Source organism: Amia ocellicauda, chromosome 14, assembly GCF_036373705.1.
Source record: "Amia ocellicauda isolate fAmiCal2 chromosome 14, fAmiCal2.hap1, whole genome shotgun sequence".
Lineage (NCBI taxonomy): Eukaryota > Metazoa > Chordata > Actinopteri > Amiiformes > Amiidae > Amia > Amia ocellicauda.
This window is the reverse complement of record NC_089863.1, coordinates 14,271,937-14,294,816: the sequence shown is the minus strand read 5'-3', so window position 1 is coordinate 14,294,816 and position 22,880 is coordinate 14,271,937. Positions and strand designations below refer to the sequence as shown.

The 22,880-nt window shown below is 41.3% G+C and overlaps 2 protein-coding genes across 2 annotated transcripts; both read right to left on the bottom strand.

Moving 5' to 3' along the window:
* Positions 1-173: 173 nt before the first annotated feature.
* lig1 (ligase I, DNA, ATP-dependent) lies at positions 174-16,720 on the bottom strand. Its single transcript, XM_066723138.1, has 26 exons — positions 16,555-16,720; positions 13,201-13,287; positions 12,433-12,619; positions 11,849-11,978; positions 11,644-11,766; positions 10,702-11,241; positions 10,292-10,394; positions 9,913-10,026; positions 9,591-9,647; positions 9,313-9,485; positions 8,996-9,162; positions 8,579-8,655; positions 6,670-6,761; positions 6,340-6,439; positions 5,829-5,914; positions 5,562-5,677; positions 5,041-5,136; positions 4,589-4,699; positions 4,057-4,128; positions 3,119-3,263; positions 2,561-2,643; positions 2,006-2,158; positions 1,756-1,809; positions 1,412-1,555; positions 1,021-1,113; positions 174-913 (listed from the first exon to the last, which is right to left on the bottom strand). Exons 1-26 carry the CDS (start codon positions 16,569-16,571, stop codon positions 836-838), a joined length of 3,198 nt encoding a protein of 1,065 aa, XP_066579235.1. The 5' UTR covers positions 16,572-16,720; the 3' UTR covers positions 174-835.
* Positions 16,721-19,012: 2,292 nt separating this feature from the next.
* On the bottom strand, positions 19,013-21,545 carry LOC136768036 (ETS translocation variant 3-like protein). Its single transcript, XM_066722092.1, has 5 exons — positions 21,485-21,545; positions 20,694-20,928; positions 20,268-20,439; positions 19,709-19,835; positions 19,013-19,341 (listed from the first exon to the last, which is right to left on the bottom strand). The coding sequence occupies exons 1-5, from the start codon at positions 21,543-21,545 to the stop codon at positions 19,013-19,015; spliced, it is 924 nt and encodes a 307-aa protein (XP_066578189.1).
* Between the last annotated feature and the right edge of the window lie 1,335 nt (positions 21,546-22,880).

Sequence of the window (22,880 nt, the reverse complement as noted above, 5' to 3'; positions counted from 1 at the left end):
TGACCATTTCCCACATTTTGAATCTCATAATAGACACTCGCCCGTTAAACCCAAAAGTGTCACCGAGATGACTTACATATACAAACAACTGCCATGCTATTTCAACATTTTAGATTGTGCTGTTGATATACAGAAAACAAGATGACATTTAAGAACTTTTTTGACAACGCATGTTAGAAAAATCTGATTTTATTCCATTGCTAAATTCAATAAACAGCGTTATGGAGCATTCAGAACTATTTACACTAGTCACTATCTTTAATAATGGCTCATCTCATCGTACCCATCAGAGGCTTGGATGCTAGTACCTCTTCTTAAAATGTACTCTGTTCATAAAGGGAAGTTAGGATTAGCAACACAAAGCATCTCACTTTGAAAACATGCCTTCAACAAACAGATTGTGTTCTTTGAAATGTAGAAAAATGTTCTAGTTAAAAAGAAGGAAAAACAAACAACCAAATATTAATATAACAGCCTGCATTCAGGGTTGTTTTCTAGCAGACTTTTTCTGTGGCTGTTTAACCATTTCTACTGCAGCTGGTAGAACAGGAAGAGAAGTCCGCTCTTACGGCACAACTGACATGACTTCATCTTAATGCCATTACAACGCGTGCTTCTCTGAAATGTGGGCACACTATGCCTTTTGATGGCTGGCCTTCATCATTTCCTAAAAGCGATACAATACGAAAATGCTTGAAAGTTATTGGTCCTAAGGCTGGGAATAAGGGCAACATTAGGTCAGGAGCTCTTGCACGATTTCCATTGCGAGTGTTTTGTGGGCGGATGTGAGAGCTGTGGAGAGGCGGGCATCAGGGCACCTCGCTGGCCGTGTCCATCAGTAGAAGTCCTCGAGGTCGGCTTTCTCACTGCCCTGGTTCTGGATCTGCTGCTGCTTTCTGTACAGATCTGCTACCTGCGGGAACAGGGGCAAATACATAAATTCGTGCTTCTCACATTAAATGTCCATAGTTCCTAAAACAAAAACAAACTGAATGAATCATCTGAATGCGAATCACTGACCTGCCCCCCAGTGGTGCCATCTTCTGGTTTCTTGTCGTCTCTGATCCTCAAGAAGCGAGGGAAGCGCAGGGAGATCCCTTTCTCTGGGTCAACCTGGGAGGAAAATAAACAAATACAAATAAGTGGGTATATTTAGAACATCTGTTCAATTGATTTACTCAGTGAGTTGGAAGTAGTTCGACTGATCTGAAGAGAAAGTATTCTTTAAATTTTTTTTTTAATGTAATACGTTTGTTTCTTCCTTGAAACACTTTGCTTAAAGTTTGATCACCAAAAAATAAATAGCCAAAACTTTCACAAAACTGTCTCCTAACATACAATGTTAGTTTAAATCCTCCCTTTGGCCATTTGGCCTAAACCAATACACACACAAAGAAGAAATAAAACTGACCAATCCCATTGCTGCTTTGTGAACCGGGGACAGTGACAGGTCGGCACACTTCACTTCCCACACCTGCACTGCCTCCAACCACACATCTGGCTCTGTTGACTGGTCCACACGGTAATAAGGGCGGGGCTTAGGCAGAGTGTGTTCCTGAAATAAAATAAATGTAAAAGTCTTTGGCTCTCCTTGATAAACAACATAGGGTCATAAACCAAGTCTTATTTTTAAGTAAACAATATATGTACTTAACACCTTTAAATTGTCCTTTTAAAAGCTCTTGGCCCAAAGAGTATTTACGAACACATTGTGACACAATTCTGTGGCCTCATTTATGTTTAACTATTTTATACCTTCAGAAAGTTGTAATGTTGCTCCAGATCTTCATCTTTAAATCCTGTGCCGATCTGTGAAGTGAGCAAGAGGAGGAGGCAGAGAAGGAAAAAAAAAAGGGAATTGAGAAAGAGCGCCTTATTGCCAAAACAATACACCCACTGCTGAAGTATAGATTCAGTCACTGTGCATGGACGGCCTCCAGCTCTCGGTCTGGACTATGGTCTGAACGGCAGTCTGGTCTCAGGATGAAGTCAGGAGCAGGTCTACCTTGCAGATGGACTGGTATTCCTCATTCTCGTCATCATAGCAGGCCAGCAGAAACCCGCCATACGTCCCAGTTCTCTTGCCTTTGCCCAAGAAGGCTCCTATCACCACCAGGTCCAGAGTGTCACCCACACCTTCCAGGTAATCTTTCTTCAGCTGCACGGGGGAAAGAAATGAAAAATTAGACAAAAACAGCCTTCCCGGATGGAGTGAGGCACTGACAAGCACAGACTAACTGCAACAGCCTGGCTTACCAAACTGCTGAGAGCAATATACTTTAACTGCTATGTGAATTATGTTTTTATTGTGCTCTCATTTTAAGCTTTTTATCATATTGATAGAATTTGCTCTCCAGTCTCGACTATTTTTTTATTGTCCCATTTCACTCTGAAATTGCCTTCTTATTGCTCAGGTGTAAAGTGCTGTGTGGCGACCCAGCTGGATGGCCTATATATATTAATCTTACACAGGCAGGGGGGAAGGAAAATAATGTATATAGATGAGGTGGGGGAGGGCAGGAAGTGGGGAAAACTGTGCCAAACATCTGGTTGGGTTTACCTTGAGCCAGTTGTGGGAGCGTTTTGCAATCTCGTACGTGGCGTCCTTCTCCAGAGTTTTCACCATCAGCCCCTCGCAGGAGTCTGCCAGGTAAAATGATTATTATGGAAAAGATATTCAAGGACAGGGAGACAGGGATAGTACCAGGAGCTCAAATCTATTTTTTTTTTTTTTTTACACGTGTATGTGCATAAACTATGCAATACACACCCTTTGAAATTATCTTATATTTAAATTTGTCTTCCCCCGCTCTCTACGAAAAGTTCTACAACCCTTCCTGAAAATTTGCTTCTAGAACTAAACAACAAAAATCCACCATTACTGGTTCTGCATATTAAATGAGAGGTGAGGTGAGGTGGAGGAGGGGAAATAATATTCTGCCTACTAATCATTTCAGTTGGTCCAGTTATTCACCCCTTAACTGAGCATGTGACTCACTTTGTAACCCTTAGCTGAGCCCCCTAGATATGATGTTTAAATAAATACAGATAAACTCGTATATACTTTTAATTAAATCGACACTCAAAATTACAACAGAGATTTTCCCTCGGGACCCACCTCTGACGGACTGCTCCAGGAACTCGGCGATGACATCGGTGTTGTCGGAGTCGAGGGCGCTGGCGAAGACGAACTCGCCCTCTTTCTCCTCGAAGCTCTCCTTCAGAAGGGCGCGCCGCTTCAACAGGGGCTCCCGCACCAGCGACTGCAGGAGGTACACAGACCGACACACTCAGCGAAAACCTTCAGCGGGGCAGGACACGCAGTGTACACACTCCAAACATCAGGACACACACGGCTCCCCTTCTGCTTTGGTTCCACACTAATATCGAGACACTAACTTTTGAATTCTTTAGAATACCCATTATAATGGTAGCTGATTTAATTGCTCTTTACAGGCTTTGGGATGATCTGAAATGAAAGGTGCTAGATAAGTTAGAGCTCATCTGGATACTGTGTACAGTTCTGGGCTCCACACTTCAAGAAAGATATCGCTGCTCTAGAGGCAGTTCAGAGGAGAGCAACCAGACTTATTCCATGTTTGAAGGGAACGTCCTACTGAGAGACTGAGGAACTGAACCTTTTCACCCTGGAACAGAGGAGACTACTTGGGGACTTGATCCAAGTCTTCAAAATCATGAAGGGCATCGACCACATCAAACCAGAGGAGCTTTTCCAGATCAGCAGGGACACACGCACCCGGGGACACAAATGGAAATTGGGCTTCAAGGCATTCAAGACAGAAAACAGGAGACACTTCTTCACACAGAGAGTTGTCACAATCTGAACAAACTCTCCAGCGATGTGGTTGAAGATGAAAATTTGGGATCATTTAAAAATAGACTGGATAGGATCCTTGGATCACTTAGATATTAATGGACACCAAACGAGCACTATGGGTCGAATGGCCTCCTCTCGTTTTTAAACTTTCTTATGTTCTTATTATTATTATGTGCTATATAAAATCTATGTACATATATTAGCGTCGCTAGCCTTACCTCCCCGTTGAGATACAGCAGGTCGAAGGCGTATACACACACTTGAACTTTGATCTCAGAGGCGTCCACATCCTTACAAAAGAAAAGAACACTTCAGATTCAAGAAAAGGATAAAAATATATACAGCTGTGGAAAAAATAAAGAGCACTGCAGAATGATCAGGTTCTCTGGGTTTTACTATTTATAGGTATGTGTTTGGCTAAAATGAACATCGTTTTATTCTATAAAATTACTGACATTTCTCCCGAAGTCCAAATAAAAATATGAATGCAATGGAATGGCTGCCATACATGTAGAGATGCTGATTTAAGAAACATTTGCAGTGGTCTTAATTTGTTCCAGAGCTGTAGATGTCACAGTAAATTACAATAAAAAATAAATTAAAAAAAGACTACTCGTTAGACACTCTGATGCAGGAACCTGGAAGCATCGCTTGGACAGGGCTACACAAAACAATGCCGATCGTATCTCTGGTACTTGAACATTTCCTACAACATTTTGCTAGAAACAAAAGTGCCCCTTTGCTTTGTACCTTCCTCTTGCGCGTCGTCAGCACTTGGAAGGGCTGGATCTGTTTCTTCTCCCGGTCCCAGGCCACAGCCTCGGCATCCACAATGCAGGAGCGCACGCCCTCCTTCTTGACCTGGGGAGGAGATGACGCAGGTGAGCGAAGGAATTAAATGCTTATGTCTGAATTAAACTGAAAATAATCCACCTGCAGAGACTCCTATGATAGCATCCCAGAAGAATAGAGGGATATTATAAGTCACACTGCTTACCCTACTTTGAAGAAACAAAGTTCTGTTAAATAAAAGTGCACCATTAAGAGCACGCTTATAAAAAAGTTATATTTGGTCACCCTTTTTCAGTTTGGTAGTTATTAAAAGAAAAGGCTAAATAAAACATACAGGATCCTTTCACAACTATTGTGCACATGAGAAAAAACATGAGAGAAAGTCAGTGAGAAACAGAATGGGGCTGTACCCGAGGTATTCTGGAGATGATGTCGGGGTACTTGGTGGTGTTGTTCTCCTGGTTCCTGCTGTAAATGTGGACCTCTCCATTCTCAAGGATGTGGATCTGTAAACACAAGCACATTGTTTGTAGCATGAGCTCGGAGAAGCTGGCCTGCCAGGGAGTATTTCCAACTTGAATTAATGGAACCCCTTAAAATGGGGGGAAAACAAAAACAAAAACATTCAAATCTCTGGCTTTCCTTGTTTTTCAACACTTCACCCAGCTGCTTCATGAAGATTCACAGTCAATGTGGGTTATCTGGCTGTTTTTGCAAAAGACCAACCGCTCTCTATGCGTTCTGAACATTACTAGAATAAGTTCAACACGAGTGCCTCAAGCCCATGATACACACCTAAGAGTAATTTTTTCTCCTGGGCTATTCTTCATCACACTGTACTGTCAAGCGGCGCCAGATCACTTTAAGATGCACCAAACCACAAAATCGAGTGTATAAGTCTGCAGACACCAGGGAAGGGCCCGCCTCTCACCTGGGCTCTCTCGCCATCGTACTTGTACTCGCAGGTAAAGGCCGCCTCGTCGAACCTCTTCATGACTTCACCGATTCCCTTGGTGGGGTGGGCCAACATCGGCTTCAAGGGAATGCCTGACGAGAGAGAGCGAAGATGCGAGAACTGTCCTCTGCTGTTTGAGGTCCTTTTGTCAGTGACTCTGCAGCAGCAGTTACTGTTGGCTTTGCTCGCCCCCTAGTGTCTCCAGAAAAAAGCACCTGCTATATCATCAGAAACTGTGCATACCAGGCGTGAGCTTGCAGTGCTTCGGCAGTTCGTCAATCCCTTCTGTCAGCAGGACTGGAAGGATGACATCATAGTTGGGCAGCTCGCTGGGAGAGAAACACAAACGATAGGCATCGGGAAATACAAGCCAAGGAGACTAATGCTATTTCACAGACGTTCAGAGTCACTTGAGGAAGTTTAGCAAAGATTTGTACCGGTTTAGATGCACTACATTGACTAAGGATGGAAATAAAGAAAATATATGGTGGAAAAATGCTAGAGATCCCAATAACTTCTCACTGTCATTAATCACAAACTGCACTTCCATTTATATTTGAATTAGTTGATTTTTCTCTACCATCCCCTTCAACCCTCCCACAGATTCACTAAATACAGGGGGATTTATAATAACTTGGTTAGAAGTGGTCCAATCCAAAATAACCTAAAACCTGAATAACGAATGCGGTTGCCTTAATCTTATGCGTTTGTAGAATTAGAAACGCAAACATACATACACCATTACAATTCTCACCAATAAGTCTGTTTAAGGATGAGCGCTTTCTCGTCCAGCCAGGCTTTCCGAGATTCTGCCGACATCCCCTTCCCAGCATTCACCTCCTTCGGCGGGAATTCTGCACAAAAAGAGGAAAGTGGGTTTTAATCTGCACTTTTTCCAAGAACACTTAGTTGCTTCTTACGAGGCATTCCCACATTAAACTGTAACCCCACAAATGAGGAACAATCCAATTTCTACGAAGTCATTAGATTGTTCCAGCTCACAAAGCAGGTGTATATGAAAGGGATTGACAGAAATTAGTTTTCATTTGAGCTGTGTAATATGCTCGTCCACCCCCAAGCTCACCTTGTCCCGGGGGAGTCAGGCAGACGGCCTGCGCGAGGGCGACCAGGATAGACTGCTCCGCCAGGCCGATACGCAGCTTCCCACCCAGAGACCTGCGGTTAATTAAACAAATTAATCGATTAATCAAACTCAACACTGGCTTGACAAAGAACCGTGATGCCAAAGCACCACTTCTATGGAGTAAACACTAAAAGTATACAAGAATATAGTCAACACGTCAATCAGTCACTGGCCCATGATCAGTTGCCTTTGAAGAGATTTACAGTTTTACTTAACTTCTTAATATACGCCATCAGGCAGTGCTTCCTTGTCACAATAATATCAATTTAATATCTGAAGGGTTACTATGAATGATCAATGCTTTTAGTTAATATGTATACCATTGCTTTGAATTAGAGGTCGGCTGATTAATCGAGGGCCAATAACAGCTTTTTGAAACTATCGGCAATCGGCAGAAATGCTTAACAACTTTGGCTGAGAGAAGAGGTACGTAAACAAGTTGTCAATAAAAGTTGTCATGACACAGTCAATCATTAAAAACAAACAAAATAAAATGGAAGGTACTTAGTTTATGGCTCTGACAGTATTATAAATAGCTACACAGCACTTAAATCCCAGAAAACCCGCAGACCAAATAAATAATGTGTTTCGAAGGGGATAATACCATTTATTTGATTGGGAAGTACAAAAATATTATTTATGTCCCTTAAGTAGTTTAGTAGTGAAGAATAACAATTGATGCATTTAAAAATATTTTATATTAAGTTATTGTAGACGCAAAGTAGCGCGGGCATTTAAATCTGGGCATCGCATTTGTTTACATTTGGATCTTTTCTCATTCCTACCAAGTTACTTGCACAAGTATTTTATTTGTAGATTCACATTTCTGGTTATGAACCTGTTCGTTTATATTATTTATTTTGAATTGTATTTATTTGTGCATAACAAGTGCGTGGATTACAAAAATTAGACGTTTGTATACATAGTTATAAGTACCCAAAGTTTATTACTGGAATTTCATTATTTGTAGTTTATTTTCATCAATGATCTACAAAGGGTAATGTTGAATTAATGCTGTAATTTTATCAAAGAATTTATTGGAAAGTTTTTCTCCAAATTCGTAACTCCCTATTTTTTTCCAATTAACCAGAATTTGTATTGATCTATTTTAACTGTTGCAATTTTACATTGAGTGCTATATATTTTATTGATAAAGAAAAATAAAATTGGAAATCGGCTTTTCCCCCCACCCTAATTATTGTTATCATTATTGAAAAATCCACTGTCGGTCGACCTCTACTTTGAATATGATCAATGCTTTTCTGAATACACGATTGCTTTACTTCTGTGTGTGAGAGACTAATTATTCTTACGTGCCAGGAGCACACAGTCCTATTGTTCATTGTCTTATGAGCATTTGTTATTGCCAAGTTTTACTGAGATCCCACCAGATTCGATGGGAACAAGACCTTGAAACCAGGTACTGAGCAACTATCTCTTAGGAAAAGATAAATGTTTCTAGTATAAGACGTAACCAAGTTCTGAAACTTTCCAAGACATTCAATATTAAACAAAACTGCATTATTGGCTGTTTTGCTTCTGTATCTCTGCTTGCTCGAATAGGAAGAGAAGGGACAGCCCCCTCCTTCTGTAGATCGGCCCTTTTGGCGGGTAATATTACTGCTTGTAACCAGAGAATCAAAAAGCTGTGCAGTCCTAACCAGATGCAGGGTCTCTGTGTGAATTCATTCGAAAAAAAAGCTGATTGACTGAAATTACTGTCCAAAGAATTCTTTCAAACAATATCCATCTCACACTTCACTTTAATATCGCCCACATTCTCAAATGTTTGGATTGCTGGGTGCAGAAGAGGCCGGAGAGTTTGACCCCAGGGACAAGGGAGTCTCACCTGATGATATAGCGGGCTTCTGATAAACGGCAGGCCACAAACAGACCCTTGATGATGTCGATCTTTTTGTTCATTGACTGCAGAGGGAAGAAAAGAGAAAAGAGAACGAGACTAACTATCCAAGTATGTAAGCATATTATTTCTGATTGAAGTCCATGCAACAAGCAAAGGCAAAGAAGAGACATTGCCCCTGTGTTGCTATGCAGACAGAAAGCTAAGTAAGATGGAAATCATTTCTCTCATGTACTGTGTACTTTGGTTACATAGAAATCTTGAAAGGAGAAATAAAATAAGCCTGTAGCATTTCATTCCCCACCAATGAATAGAAACAAAGCAAGCAAGATGACACAAAGATACTGCTGCCCCTGTGTAAGATTGTGTGAAGCCCACCCCCACCCCCATATCACTGAAACTCACTGCATTGCCTGTCATCTTTGCAATTTCCGTCAGCTTGTTGAAGACCCCCACGGCCGTCAGCTTCGGGGGTGTGAACATCATGCGCTGGTTGCTTCGGGAACTCTCAGCCACCAATCCCAGGTCCCCTTTCTCCTGGGCCTCCGCCTTGATCTTGTCCAGCTGGCGCCCTGGAACAAGGGGGCGGCACAGGAGTGAGACTCGGAAGCAAACTAAGTATTCATCAGGTTGTTTCAAGAGTACAGTTTGAGTAATTCAGTTCTCCAGGACTGGGGTGGGTTGGACAGCCCTAATGGAGAGCAGCACCAGGATGCTCCTACCTGTAGCCTGGGCCACAGCTTTCATGAGCACAGTCTCTCCCACCCCCAGCTCCAGCCCAGCGAAGGCCGGCCCCAGGCGGTTCAGGCACAGGTACAGGCAGGGCAGAAGGTCGGCGGGGGAGAGGGCAATGATTGAGCGGAAGAGGTTGGCCAGCATCTCTATGATCCTGAGCCTGCAGAGGGAGATGGTGGGGGAGAGGTTAATTTAACCCCCCAAACGCTGGAAAGAGGAGGGAAAGGAGGAGAGTGGTTCATTTTGAAGGGTTGCATTTTTGTACCTGGCAGATTCTTCTTCAATCTTCTCGAAGGTTCTCGCAACAGCCAGGTAAGGAACTCTGGGTGGGAAAAAAAAAAAAAAAAAGAGACCAAATTTTAAGAAAAGGGAGAAAATAGCATCACACAAAAATGACTGCCCTGTATATAAGACATGTAGCTCACAGCCCCAGATGCCCCTCTGTTCAGGTGACTTCCTACATGCCTGCCTTAACAACTTTTCATTCTGTTCTGCTTCTTACCTCTTGGGTTCATCAACTGTATTTACACTTTGGGGGAGGGGAAGCTAACAAACAAACTTAAGGAAGTACAGAAACAGACACCTACTTCTGGCCTTGACTCCAGCAGGCATCTTCCACTGGGTGGTACTTCGGATTGGAGGGGTCATAATCTGTGGAGGTACCTGAAGAGGACTCGGTCTTCGCTGACTTGCCAAAGAAACTAAAGCAAAGGTGGGGGAGGGGGATTTAGTCCAGTATATGAATCTCTCTGGATTAAATAAATAATTTAACAACCATCCAAAAGCTGGCATCCAAGAAACATCAGATCAGGAAGGACATAATGTGTCCTACATTTCACTCCAGCCACGTTCTGCTTTGTGTACACCTTGTAACCCCATATCCCAGGTATAGCTCAGTTGCCCAGTTCTCCGTTAACTACAGACTGCATTATTCAAATTAGAAACATATATGGTTCCTGCTCTCACCTGGCCGGCTTGGCTTCTTTACTCCCACTGCCCTCGGGTGAGGAGAGTGTATTGGCTGGCTTCTCTTCCGCTTTCTCCAGTTTCACGGCTGCCTTCTTGGGAGCTAATGAAGTGTTAGAAATAGTCATAACGCTGACGAAAGATGGGCTCCTAAAATGTTAAAGCCCACACATAATTGAGTAATTTCAGTCAGAATGTCTTTGCAAAGCAGCTGGGGGTCATTTCTGGTCTGTATAAGTAGCAGCTTCATCGCTGTGTAGGTGTAATCAAGTGCCACAGGGCAATTATATGTGGAACTCTTTATTTTGTAGTTCTTCTTGGAGCAGATGTTACATCCTGTTATGTAAGTAACAGTCAAAACCAGGATGTCACCACGGAAAAACAGGGAGAAAAAAAAAAAGACAACTTACCGAAAAAGCTGCTGATAGGTTTGCTCTTGGCTGGTTCCATCTTTTCAGTCTCTTCCACATTCCCATTGTCCCCTTCCTCTTCCTGCTCCTCCTTTTTAGGCGACTTTGCCTTCTTCGCTTCCTGTTTGAGCAACTTTGCCTTCTTCACATCCGGTTTGGGCGACTTTGCCTTCTTCACATCTGGTTTGGGCGACTGCTGCTCTTTCTTGCTGTCCGACATCCTCTTCGGAGAGGCCTGCTCTTCCTCTTCGGTGCCCGAGCTCCCGTCTTTCTGCCGTTTGGCATCTCCTCCCGCCTGGCGCTTGGGTGACTTCTCCCCTTTGGGCTTCTTGGCTCCCTGCTTCGGTGATGGTTTCCTGGCAGTCTTTGAGGCCTCCGGTGCTGCCGTCGTTTCTCCCTCCTCCTCCGCCTGGGGGACAGCGACGCTCTTGTTTTTCTTGACCGGCTCGTCTTTCGTGGTTGAGCTTTCCTCCTTAGGCGCACTGGTGGTCTCTACTTCCATGGCTTCCTCATCTTCCTTTTCAACATGGTCTTCCTTGCCTTTAGACAAATACATATAAAGCACACAAACAGGGTTAAAAAAGTATATACTCCCCACCCCTGCAGAAAATATCAAAATATTGTATTTAACAAGACATGAGGAGCATTTAGCCCTGATCCTGGAGAGCCTTTATTTGCATTTACAAGAGAAAACATTTATTCTGAGCAGTTAAGCCGTCAGTGGGTTGGGAAATCTTCATCTAGAAGAAAGACACTAATTCTCTTCAGTCATTCAAGGACCAGATCTCTGTTGACTGTGGGTTGAGGGACTTGCTTAAATAACCCTGCCACATTTTCCTGGTCTTCAAAAACCTACAACTCCTCTCCAGGACCAGGGCTGGAAAGCCCTGCCTATAGTAAATGGATGCAGAGTGATGTAGCACAGCTTCATCAGACCCTTACCGGAGGAGCCCGCCTCGTCCCGCCGCGCTCTCTTCCTGTCGTTCTCCGATTCTCCGTCCTCCGAGGTGGACCCCTGTCCCTCGGCTGTGCTCTGCAGTTTTCTTTTGGGCAGCTGCTTCCGAGCTGCAGGGGGAGAAAGAGAAAGTCAGTCACATCCAGCTATTCAAATTCCAGGACTTTCCTACTGCCAGTGTGAGAGGCGTACCAGTGCGTCTTTTGGGGATCCCCGAGGGAGAGACGCTTGCTGTCCCAGTGGTGGGGGAGCTGTCTGCAGAGGAGCTGATGACTGGAGCAGTGGCACTTTTCCCCGAAGGGGCAGGTGACGTCTGCGAGTTCTGAAGAAGAAAAATGTGTGATAGCAGGAAAAAAGCACAGATAGATGTGGTGTACCATACCTTTTTAACAAATTTATTGGATATCTGATAAGTAACATCTCCATTTAGATCTCCATAAAATATGCTTGTTAATGAGGAGGCCCTGAATTCTAATGGCATTATTGAATTTTGTACTGATTGTATTACCGCACTTTTGAAATGGTTTGAAATTATTCTTGTGTAAGTCGTAAGGGCATCTGGTAATGAATAATAATAATTGAAACAGGGTAATGAGAAGGAAAAGCTGAAAGCTATTAAAACTATGGCATAACTGCCCTTTTGTATTTGTAACTATAATGAGCAAAGTAGTCAATGTTTTTCTAAAATCACTAAAATCAATCAATACATACATATATATATAAATACATAAGGCCTGAAATCAGCTAGTTAACTTCACCTTTTATGGACTTATTACCTGTTTCTCAGTGTTTTGGGGCACAGGTTCATTTCCATTTTCCTTCTTGTTCTCCGATTCCTCTTTGATACTTGACTCCTCCTCGTCTTCGCTGTCTATGATTGGCCGGCTCCTCTTGGCCACCTTCTTGATGGGCGAATCGGACTCTTGCACTCCGTTCTGGGGCTTCAATGGAGACTTTACAGGTCTAGAGAAGATAATGTTGATTAAGTTTATTTGGTACAGCGCCCTTCACAAGGTTGCCAAAGATACACAGATTCAGATAACAATATGAGTTATTGATACAAATATAAAAGTAAAACCATTAGGCATGTAGGAGAAACAAACAAAACCTCTACAGGATGACAGACAGTTATAGTAGTAAACATCGCTGGGGGTTCACAGCTTAAAGCCTAGGCCGAATGGTTGCCTCCGCTTCAGGCAATGTAACAAACAAGCAGCAAACAAACGTTACACTTGTTTAAGTTGTTGACTGCAATTTATAGTAACCCAAGGCCAACCTCATAGCCTGTCAACACACTAGGTTGAGATCAAGTCGAAATACCTCTCAATAATCAAAGTCACTCTCATAGCAGCACTATAATGTCTTATATTGTCAGTAAAACTGTATTTCCAGTTGCATTAATATCAGTGTAGCTGGCAAAGCTTGGAAAAAATAAACCAATTGCCATTTAGGAAACTCTCATTGAAGACGCATGATCAATTAATGTCTGCTTTTGATTTTGGAGTTCAATGGTAAATCTTTTAAAAGATGAGCCCTTAACTTACTCTCTCTTTTCTTTAGCCTCTACATCCTTCTTTCCCTTCTCCTTCTCGTCCTTCTTCTCCTTCACGGCTTTCGGCTGGAAGAACGACCTACGTAAGAAAACAAGCCAGAGATCACAATATGAATACAAGATTGAACCATTTTGTGTTAAATTTAAAGTAGGTATGCATTTTGTTTTAATTATGGTTTAACCTCCCTTCCAGTTAAGCAGTTCTCAGTACTGGGTAACAAGCATGACATTTCCAGGATACGAGTCTAGAAGGTCACCAGCTAGCATATAGCTCCCTTGCCTACATTAAATCAGCTATAAAAATATTTGTAGGTTGAAATGAACGATATTCACAAGAGTAACTACTAGACAGAATACGAGTCTAAAAGGTCACTAGCTAGCATATGGCTCTCTTGCCTACATTAAATCAGCTATTGTTCAAATCGGTGAAACAAAACCGTTTTGTTAAAAAGTCAGGAAATACAACACATAATTACAGCATATAATAGACATGCACATATAACATATAGCCTAGTCAATCATAACAAGAACAACTTTATTGAGCTGGATATCTAAAATAGATCTAAAATCACTCTAGGGCAGGGGTTTTCAACCTGTGGGGCTGTTAATTCAGAGGCATACAACCGAGTGAAACAGCTGCGAATGTGAGATCGCAAATCTTTAGTCATCCACTAGAGGGGGAAATCTGGATGAAATTGGTCTCTGTTGGGACAATTATATTGGTGTGTGCACAGACAGAGCAGGAGCCATGTTAAGGAAAAATAAAGGACTGCTTTGGTTCGTGATGTAGCTCCGCATGTTCGTTTCACCCACTGCATGATTCACAGGGAAACCCTTGAAGCAAAAACTCTTCCCTGAGAGTTGAACGCAGTGCTTCAAACAGCAACACAAATTTTAAATTTCATCAAGACTTGTCCCATAAAATCAAGACCATTTGCCCTGTTGTGCAAAGAAATAGGGTCAGAATATGAATCCTTACTTTTGACATGGAGGTAAGGTGGCTCTCCCGAGGGAAAGTACAGCAGTGGATATTTTCACTGCGTGATGAACTAAGAATTTTTCTGTTTGATTGTGCATCTTCCTTTGCAAATTATTTTACTGACCCAAAGTGACTCGCAGATCTTGCATACCTGTCTGACATTTTTGATAGACTTATTTAATTTGTCTCTGCAGGGCTCAAATTCAAACCTACTAACAATGTCTGACAGAATTGTGGGGTTTGTGAGAGAACTGGACTGATGGAGAGGGCAGGTTGATGGGGAAAATGTGAACATGTTCCCAACCTTGGATGAATTTCTCATGGAAAATGGGCTTACCTGGGATGTTACAAAAAAATAAATCACTCTCCATCTGCAAGCCCTGTCTGCACATTTCATGAAGTATTTTCCTGAGCAGTATAGTTGGAACCAGTACGACTGGGTACGTAACCCCTTCATCGAAAGCGCAGGGCGTCTGTCATCAGATCAGCAGGATGCCCTTCTGGACCTTTCCAGTGACCGCACTCTGAAGGCACTGTTTGATTCAACCACACTATCAGAGTTCTGGCTGTCAGTGGAGACAGAGTATACTGAACATGCGAGTCTTGCAATTGATGTACTTTTGCCTTTTGCTTCGACCTGGCTCTGCGATGCCACATTTTCAGTATTTACCTACATCAAAAACAAGTACCGCTCACGCTTATTGACAGTGGAAGATGATTTACGGTTAGCTGTGTCGGGTATTGAGCCACAGATTGGCATGATGTGCTCTCAGAAACAGGCTCAGCCATCACACTGAATTCGGGAAACTGTTTATATGTTGAATGTTTCAATGTAACTAAGGTTATACGCAGCACATTTAAGTAATATGATAATGATGTTTATTTTTTGGGGGGCGGTTCGTGAGTGAAATTAGACAAATGTAGGGGAGCACATGTCCTAAAAGGTTGAAAACCCCTGCTCTAGGGAACAAGATCCTGTAGAATCATTCCAAAACTGAGGAGCATTAAAACAGAAGGTAAAACAAATCAATACAAGAAAATTGTATTTCTAAAATAAGGCAATCCTGTGCACAAGTGCTATGTTATATTTGATGGCCTTACAGGTCTAGCTCCAAAAACCATTACAATTTAGTAAATGTCATGACACTAAGTGAGTTCCGACCTGAAAAGACTGCAAACTGACTAAAATTGGATTTTCAGTCATATTCAAGGCAATTGAGCCCATCTGACTTTTTACAGCGACGATATTGCAAAACTCGTGAAATTAAGCTACTGCCAGCCTGAAAGTCTTTCACAATGAGTTTAGTGGGAATTTGTGTCATATGCGATGTCTCCAAAAACCATTACAATGTGCACAACTGCTATACTGACTAATTTCTAATGTAATTTCCAGTGATATCACTATGGTAGATGGTATCAAGAGGTTTCAAAGTTAAGGCTGCATATATATACAGCCACACATATGCCAACATTATCAAGCACTCATTGTTACCTCATCAGCATGTGTTTTAAATGACAGTCTGTCATCAATATAGATAATCAAGGGTGGTTATATTGTGATAACATCGGTATGGACAGCAGCAGCACATTAATAACGCCATGCAGAGAAGGGATACAACGATTATTCTGCCTTTTCACGCTCGGCCAGCGGAGTGCTCTTTCCCCAGCAAAATAACTTTCTATATAGTTTGCCAAAGAAACTCATCATACATTATCCAGCAAATGGGAGGTCAGCACACTATCAGAAACTGCCTAACATGTGGAAGAGGAATCAGTCTCTGATCTCCTAGTAATAATGATGATGATGATGATGATGATGATGGATAACTCAGATGGATGTGATAAAAGATGCATCATTCTGTGTAGGCCTGAAGACGTTATTAATTTCACATTAGCAATCGATGATATACAACGAAACATGTTGTAGTAAGTTATTATATTTATATTATGGATTGGTTTTCGTGTCCTCATAGTCGTAAGCAATTTCCTGAAGACAGTACAGCACTGTATACCCGCTCATTTGCACTTCAGGATATTCGGCAGCAATACTGAGTTCTGTGACTTCATTCTATTCAACATAAAACAATATAATAATAATAATGATGATGTATGTTTCAGTGGAATTATTTGATGTGTATGTCATTATACCTGTGCATCCACAATGCATGTGCCGATAGACTACGCGCACTGCTTTAGGGATATATGTGTGCAATGGAAACACAAGACAATAGACATGTGTGCATACATATATTAATAATATACTGCAATGTGAACAAGAGACTGATCTCTATACAAACTGTACGGCACGTCTCAGCCTGTCTCCTTCACAAGCACAAACAAACACATCTTGGCCAACCGTGTACTTACGCTATGCTCCTCTGCATCTTCGTCTGCTCTTATTTCCCAGGAACTTGACAGGAGTTGAAACGGCGTTCAGGGATAATAAAAAATATATTAAAAAGTTATGTTCGCTGTGTATTATTTTTGCGCTGCAATTTGCCTTTTCCTTTCCGCGCGCGCTGACTCCAAAACTAAAGCGCCAACGTGACGTCACCAGGAGGCTGCCGGGAAAACTGCGCACTCGTCGGAGGAAACGGGGGACAAACAAAAAATAACCCTGAGTTGCAGTGTAGCAGTTCAACATCCAAGCCTTTGCCACAAAAGCTGTTTTTAGTCATACTTGATCACGGTGACTGTTAGTTTGAATTGTGTAACAATGAGGACACTAAGAAGAAGGAGTCCTTAGAAACAAGCTGTTGGACACCGTGTTTGTGTCCTTATATGCAGCAAGACACATGCAGAAATAAGAGAGAATTCGAAACATGTGAAAAGCATTCAGAGCATGTTTATTATGTGTTTGGTGGGCACAGGCCACTGAGGTGTTAGAGGATCATGTTAGACAGAGCTGTACTTGAAAGTATCCACGTCGTTTTCTGAAACAATGTCCTCACTTTCCACAGTGGGTAACCTTTTGACTACCACTGGTCAGCGCTGTTGTCTTACAGCTGCTGGGTTCAGTTCTGGCTTTGGGTGTCTGCCTGTGTGGAGTTTGTATGTCCTCTCTGTGGCCTCCTGGGCTTTCTCCAGGTACTCCCGTTTCCTCCCACACAGCAAAGATATTCTGTTTGGTTGATTGGCTACTCTAAATTGTCCTGTAGTTGTGTGTGTGTGTGTGTGTGTGTGTTTGTGCAGTACTTGCCAACCCATCTGGCTAGTTATGATCCACCATAGGGAAGCTGATGGAAGAATGGATGGATGGATTGATGTTTAATAATCATCAACTGAATTAATAATAATAATAATTTAAAAATGCCTCTTTTTTTCTAGTGTAGAACTGGATTAAAGGTAGCCAAATATTTTCATACTCTTACAGACTCAATTGTATTAGAAACTTATAGGGAATTTTGAGAAGTTGATAAACTACAATATTAAATAAATGATTTTAACAAATGCACAAAGATACAAAGAGCACTCATAGGAAGTGAAGTGAAGGATTACAATTGTTTTAATTGCTTGAACATTGAGCATATAACCATGGGTTTAACAAGAGGTGTGTGTCATCTGAAAATGCACCCATGGCAATTTAACTGAATTTTCAAAGAAGCCTCTTGTGTACTTTACACTTATTGCAATTCAATCTTTATTTTCTGTTTTCACAGTTAATGTAAATCTGCATCCTCATACTGCAAATAGCTTTTGGTTTCAAATGATTGAAAGAGTGTGTCGGCAGTGCAGGCAGTATGGTCACCTTCAATATTTGTAAATAATGACTGTGTCCTGGGACTAACTGTGGAAATCTCCTTTTATTTTTGAAAATATGTTTTAAGATTGTGACAAACAGCAATGACGGATCTTCTGTCATTCCTCTGTGATCTTTATAGGATTCACTCATGCAATCTCATAATACAACTATGTATGTTTTTTTGCATTTCTAGTTATATAACTAGTTTTGTTGGGTATCTGGATTTTGTTCAATCTTCAAGTTGATCTCTACTTCTATTATATTTAATTAACTATATCTGTATATCTATATATAAGTCAATAATGTACTGTGACTCCTGTGAAGATTCCTTGGAATGTGTTGGTTTGATTTCATAACCAGATGATTTATTGTACCAGCTGAGTTTTTGCAACATGATCAAATAAAACTTTACAGATAAAACAGTAAAATGTAGTTTGGGAAATCAGTTCAAATGACAAACATATGCACTCATATTCAGGAACACCATTTATTAATTTTGACAAATATTAAATTGTTGTCTTTCTATTTGTGAGTCAGTTTAGCTTACACAATGGTTATAATAATGAAGACAGAATAAAAGTGCTTCAGTAGCAAATTCTTCAGGGACTGCTGGAGAAAATGCTTGCTGTGGAACCTCTTTGGTCCCATGATTTTGCAAAAGATTGCTTGCTGATCTACCAGAGAGTTTCTAACAGCAACCACTTTCATTAATGCAGTCCTCTGCTTCATCCAAAAAGCAGGAGTGCACAGCTCCATTCCTACAGGTTAGTCAGTCTTCACCTGGACTCTTAAGTAATTAGACTTCCAATTAGACTTATTGATGGATTAATTGGACCATTTTAACAACATTTCCCCAGTACAAAACTGAGCAAGCACAAATACACACTCTATCTGGTTGGGCACGCTGCAGACGGCCACAGCAGAAAGGTGAGATGTCTACTGCAAGAAGAGAAGAAAGGGCTACAGGACAATTGGCCAGTTCAGATGTTTGGGGGGAGGGAAGGGAGCAGATTACTATTTTAATAAGTCAGAACTCTGTACAAGAGTGAGAACACATCATTATAGAGAAATATCAATTCTAGCCTACGCAGAGAACCCAAGCTTCCACTCCAGCTTCCCCTTCTTTTCGCAATCCTTCTTCATCAGAGTCCCACTGCCCACCTCCACCTCCTCCCGCCCCCTGCCACCCCTGTTGATCTGCCATTGGATGGGAGTGCCCGGGAGGGGAGGGCGAAAGTGCAGGCTGTGGTTGATTGGTGGCACACAGGGGATGTCTGATTGGCTCACTCTGGGAGGAGGTGGGACTGACAGGTAAGGGAGCCGCCCACTCAGGGGAGAGGTGTGCGGAAAGGGAAGGGTTGTCGGTATGCAGCAAGGGTGCAGATAGAAGGGCTGGTGAATGGAGTGACGACCTGCAGAAAAAAGAAAGGAAAGGAGTGATAAGTTTTAAAACATCGTGGATGTAACACGGGTCAACTAAAGCCACCCATCTCATGTTGAGTGGCATTATTATTACCCAGGGTGCCTTACAGTTGTCACACCACAAAAGCATTACAAAATACAGTAAATACAAGAAATGCAAACTGCAATATAAGCATAAATCCTGTTAGAACTATTATGGACAGAAACAAATGCAAAATACAATACAAAGTTCCATCCCTGACATGTGGAGAGGGGTAGAGCAGGCACCTTGTGAACCATTGTGAGATATGTGAGATACAGGAACCTTTGAGATCCAACAAGGCCCTCCAACCCACCCCAGATCTCTGGCTGTCTCACCTCTGTCTACCGCCGATTTCTTCATCGGTCCATCCATGCTGTAGGCCATTTCTCTGGGATACTCTGCTCTCTGAGTGGTGATCTGGCTCGCCAGGGCCCTCTGGGTTAACAACAGGTTCTGTAGAAACTGAAAGAGGATGGCAATGATGAAGATGAGGATTTTTGTTGTTGATGCTGTTTTTTTTTCTTCCTAAAAACAATGGAGAATGTAGACATGTGCATATTAGTTTGTTTATTTAAAGAGGAGCTTGTTCCCACATGGCCCAATAGTCACTACAAGATTGGTACACAGAGACACCAGAGGAATTAAAAGGTTAGAAGAATGATTGGGATATGATATCCAACTGTTCATATACTGAAACCTAACACTGAAGGCATAGCTCTTTTAAGAGGCACTCTCCACCTGAGCACGTGGTCTAATTCAACTAATTTGCAGGTTCACTGGGCCAGTTTATCTCCTATTCCCAGCTGTGAAGGTGATTTATAGAGGTATGGGACACCTGCTGGATTCTGGGCCTACGGACTAGAATTTGGCACCCCTTTTGTAGGAGATACTTACTTGGTTTTGCAAGCTGGTCTGAATCTGGCAGGGGTTGTTCCCACCTGACATCCTAGACATGGAGTTGACGTCCCAGCCCGGGTAGTTGACCAGGATCAGTTTCGTGAAGTTGAACTTGTACGTGAAACGCTTGCCCTTTGTTTTGTGGAGAATGCGCTTGTTATAGTAGTACCTAAGTGGAGGGAGACCAAGGCAAAAAAAAGGAAAGGTAGCTGCCATTAGTTGTGGATGCAAAGTGAGGGCTGTTAAGTAAGTAAGAAGTAAACTGAGGTAAGGGGCCACAGCTAGACCCCTGGACATTATGTAGGATATAGCTGAATAACAACAACAATAATAATAACAATGAGGATGCTGTTTATTATTGTGGTTGTTTGTTGTTAATTAATAAATACATTATATCATTATTCATTATTTTTTTGTTCTCACCTGAGTGCCCGGCTTAGCTTGTCGTAGTTCATGTGCGGCTTGCCCTTGCGTGCCCCCCACAGCCGCGCCACCTCCTCAGGGTCCCGGATGACGAACTCCCCCCAGTCCCCCTGCCAGCCAATCACGGCGCTCAGATCGTCCCTCGCCAGCAGCTCCAGGATGAAGTGCCAGAGCTGGATCTGCCGGGAGCCGGGGGTCCAGTCGGGCTTGTACGCCCACTCTGGGAACACCATCCCTGCTGGGGAGAGACACACACCTCACTTATCCTAACCTAACAGACCAGCGATCTTAATCTATCTTAACTGAACTCTGTGACTGGTTTACATGCAACCACAAACCCACCACTGAAATGCAATTCATATACGCCTGGATATCAAAGTGCTGCTTCACCAGAGCTAAAACCACGTAGGCTATTCAAATAGACACTAATTATCTGTGCAGAAATACACATTTTAGACATTTCACAGCGTGTTCGTCTTTTTGTTATCGTTTGTGTTTTGTTTATTTATTTGGATTGTGTATAAAGGCATTTTCTATTGGATATCTAACTCCTCCTTCCCTTTCTGTAATACATCACACATAGAAATTGTGTAATGTGTGTAGTATTATGTGCGTCCAATAACTGGAAATAATAAAATAAACCCCAAAGCTGTCTTTCGGGGCTGATTGAGAGAAAAACAAACAAAAACAAACAAACAAACAAACAAATATCTCTGTTCAATCACAGCAGATGACGTGGGTGCATAACCGATCATTATTCTTTAGAAAATGTATTGCTAGGCTATAATTACCTCTCATCCAGTAAGGACTGGCAGCCGCTCCGACGGGTTCATTGCCGCAACCACACTGCATAGCACCTGAAATAAAGACACATAATAAACACCAAATTAATTTCAGATTTTACACAAGTCTTCTAAACTATGGGATTTGAAACAATGGGCCGGTTTAAATACAAAATGTGATCCACTTTCTTGTAAAAAACTAAATCTGTACATGATAGCGGTTACATTATGCTAGAAGAAAGTACCATCTTACATAAACTAAGCCGCCGCTGAATACAGTTTTTTAGTTTTTTAATAGCGGGAGCATCCACTTTTTAATCAAATCCCAGCCCATGTTGAATCCTACAATATGCAGTATTATTTTTTCCTATTATTTGCACGGCAGCAGAATTAAATAACGAGGCTTCGCATAAGAATGAAAACCAATATCTTTAAATCTTGCTATAGGTTTGTGAACGATTTGAAAATACGTGTGATTATTCATTCGATTTCTTTTTGAAATCAGTATAACAAACGGAAATTATTTCTGTATAAAATTAGTTTTAAACAGATAATGCATGTATTGCTATTATTTTTTAAATAAATAACTATAACAGTAGTTATATACGTTTATAAATTATTACACAATTACACAGTAGCTCCTTTTTAATTTAAAATTAAATTAAATTAAATTTTCTATCTACTGCAACCACCGATGGGATCAAATGAAATACTGTTTTAAGCAAGAACTTTATATATGTATTTATATATTTTATTTATACATGCTTATGTTTTAAAACAAGCAAACGTATTATTGTGTTATTTGTCGATGTAAAAACGCAAATTAAGCTATATTTGTTTGTCCTTGGTGTCCCTTATATAATGACGTCTATTCATCCTAATAAGTCCAATTCATTAACTCTAATGGCAAAATGTAAATTGAAATGATCAAGGCTCGATCAAACAATGTAGCTAGTCCCCTCAAATCATTTTCGTTAAGGGTTAAAATAAACAATCGAAAAGAAAAAAATTACGAAACGAATTATATTTGTTCCGTCCTTGACTGAATCGTGGTCCTTCATAGCAAAATCCATGTGGAAGCGAATAATCCTCAACGTATTTATAGATACATAATCTGTATACTTAATTTAAATAATAATAATAATAATAACAATAATAATAATAATAATAATAATAATAATAATAATAATAATAATAAGAAGAAGAAGAAGAAGAAGAAGAAGAAGAAGAAGAAGAAGAATATAAATGACACAGAAACAAGCTTTATATGTCAGTGTAAAACAGTCAAACGTGTAGATAAATAAAGCGCTGTCCTTTCAGCACCAGAGTCGCACGTTTAATATCACTGTTTCTCTGCTTAAACACTCTCAATTATTATATATATATATATATATATATATATATA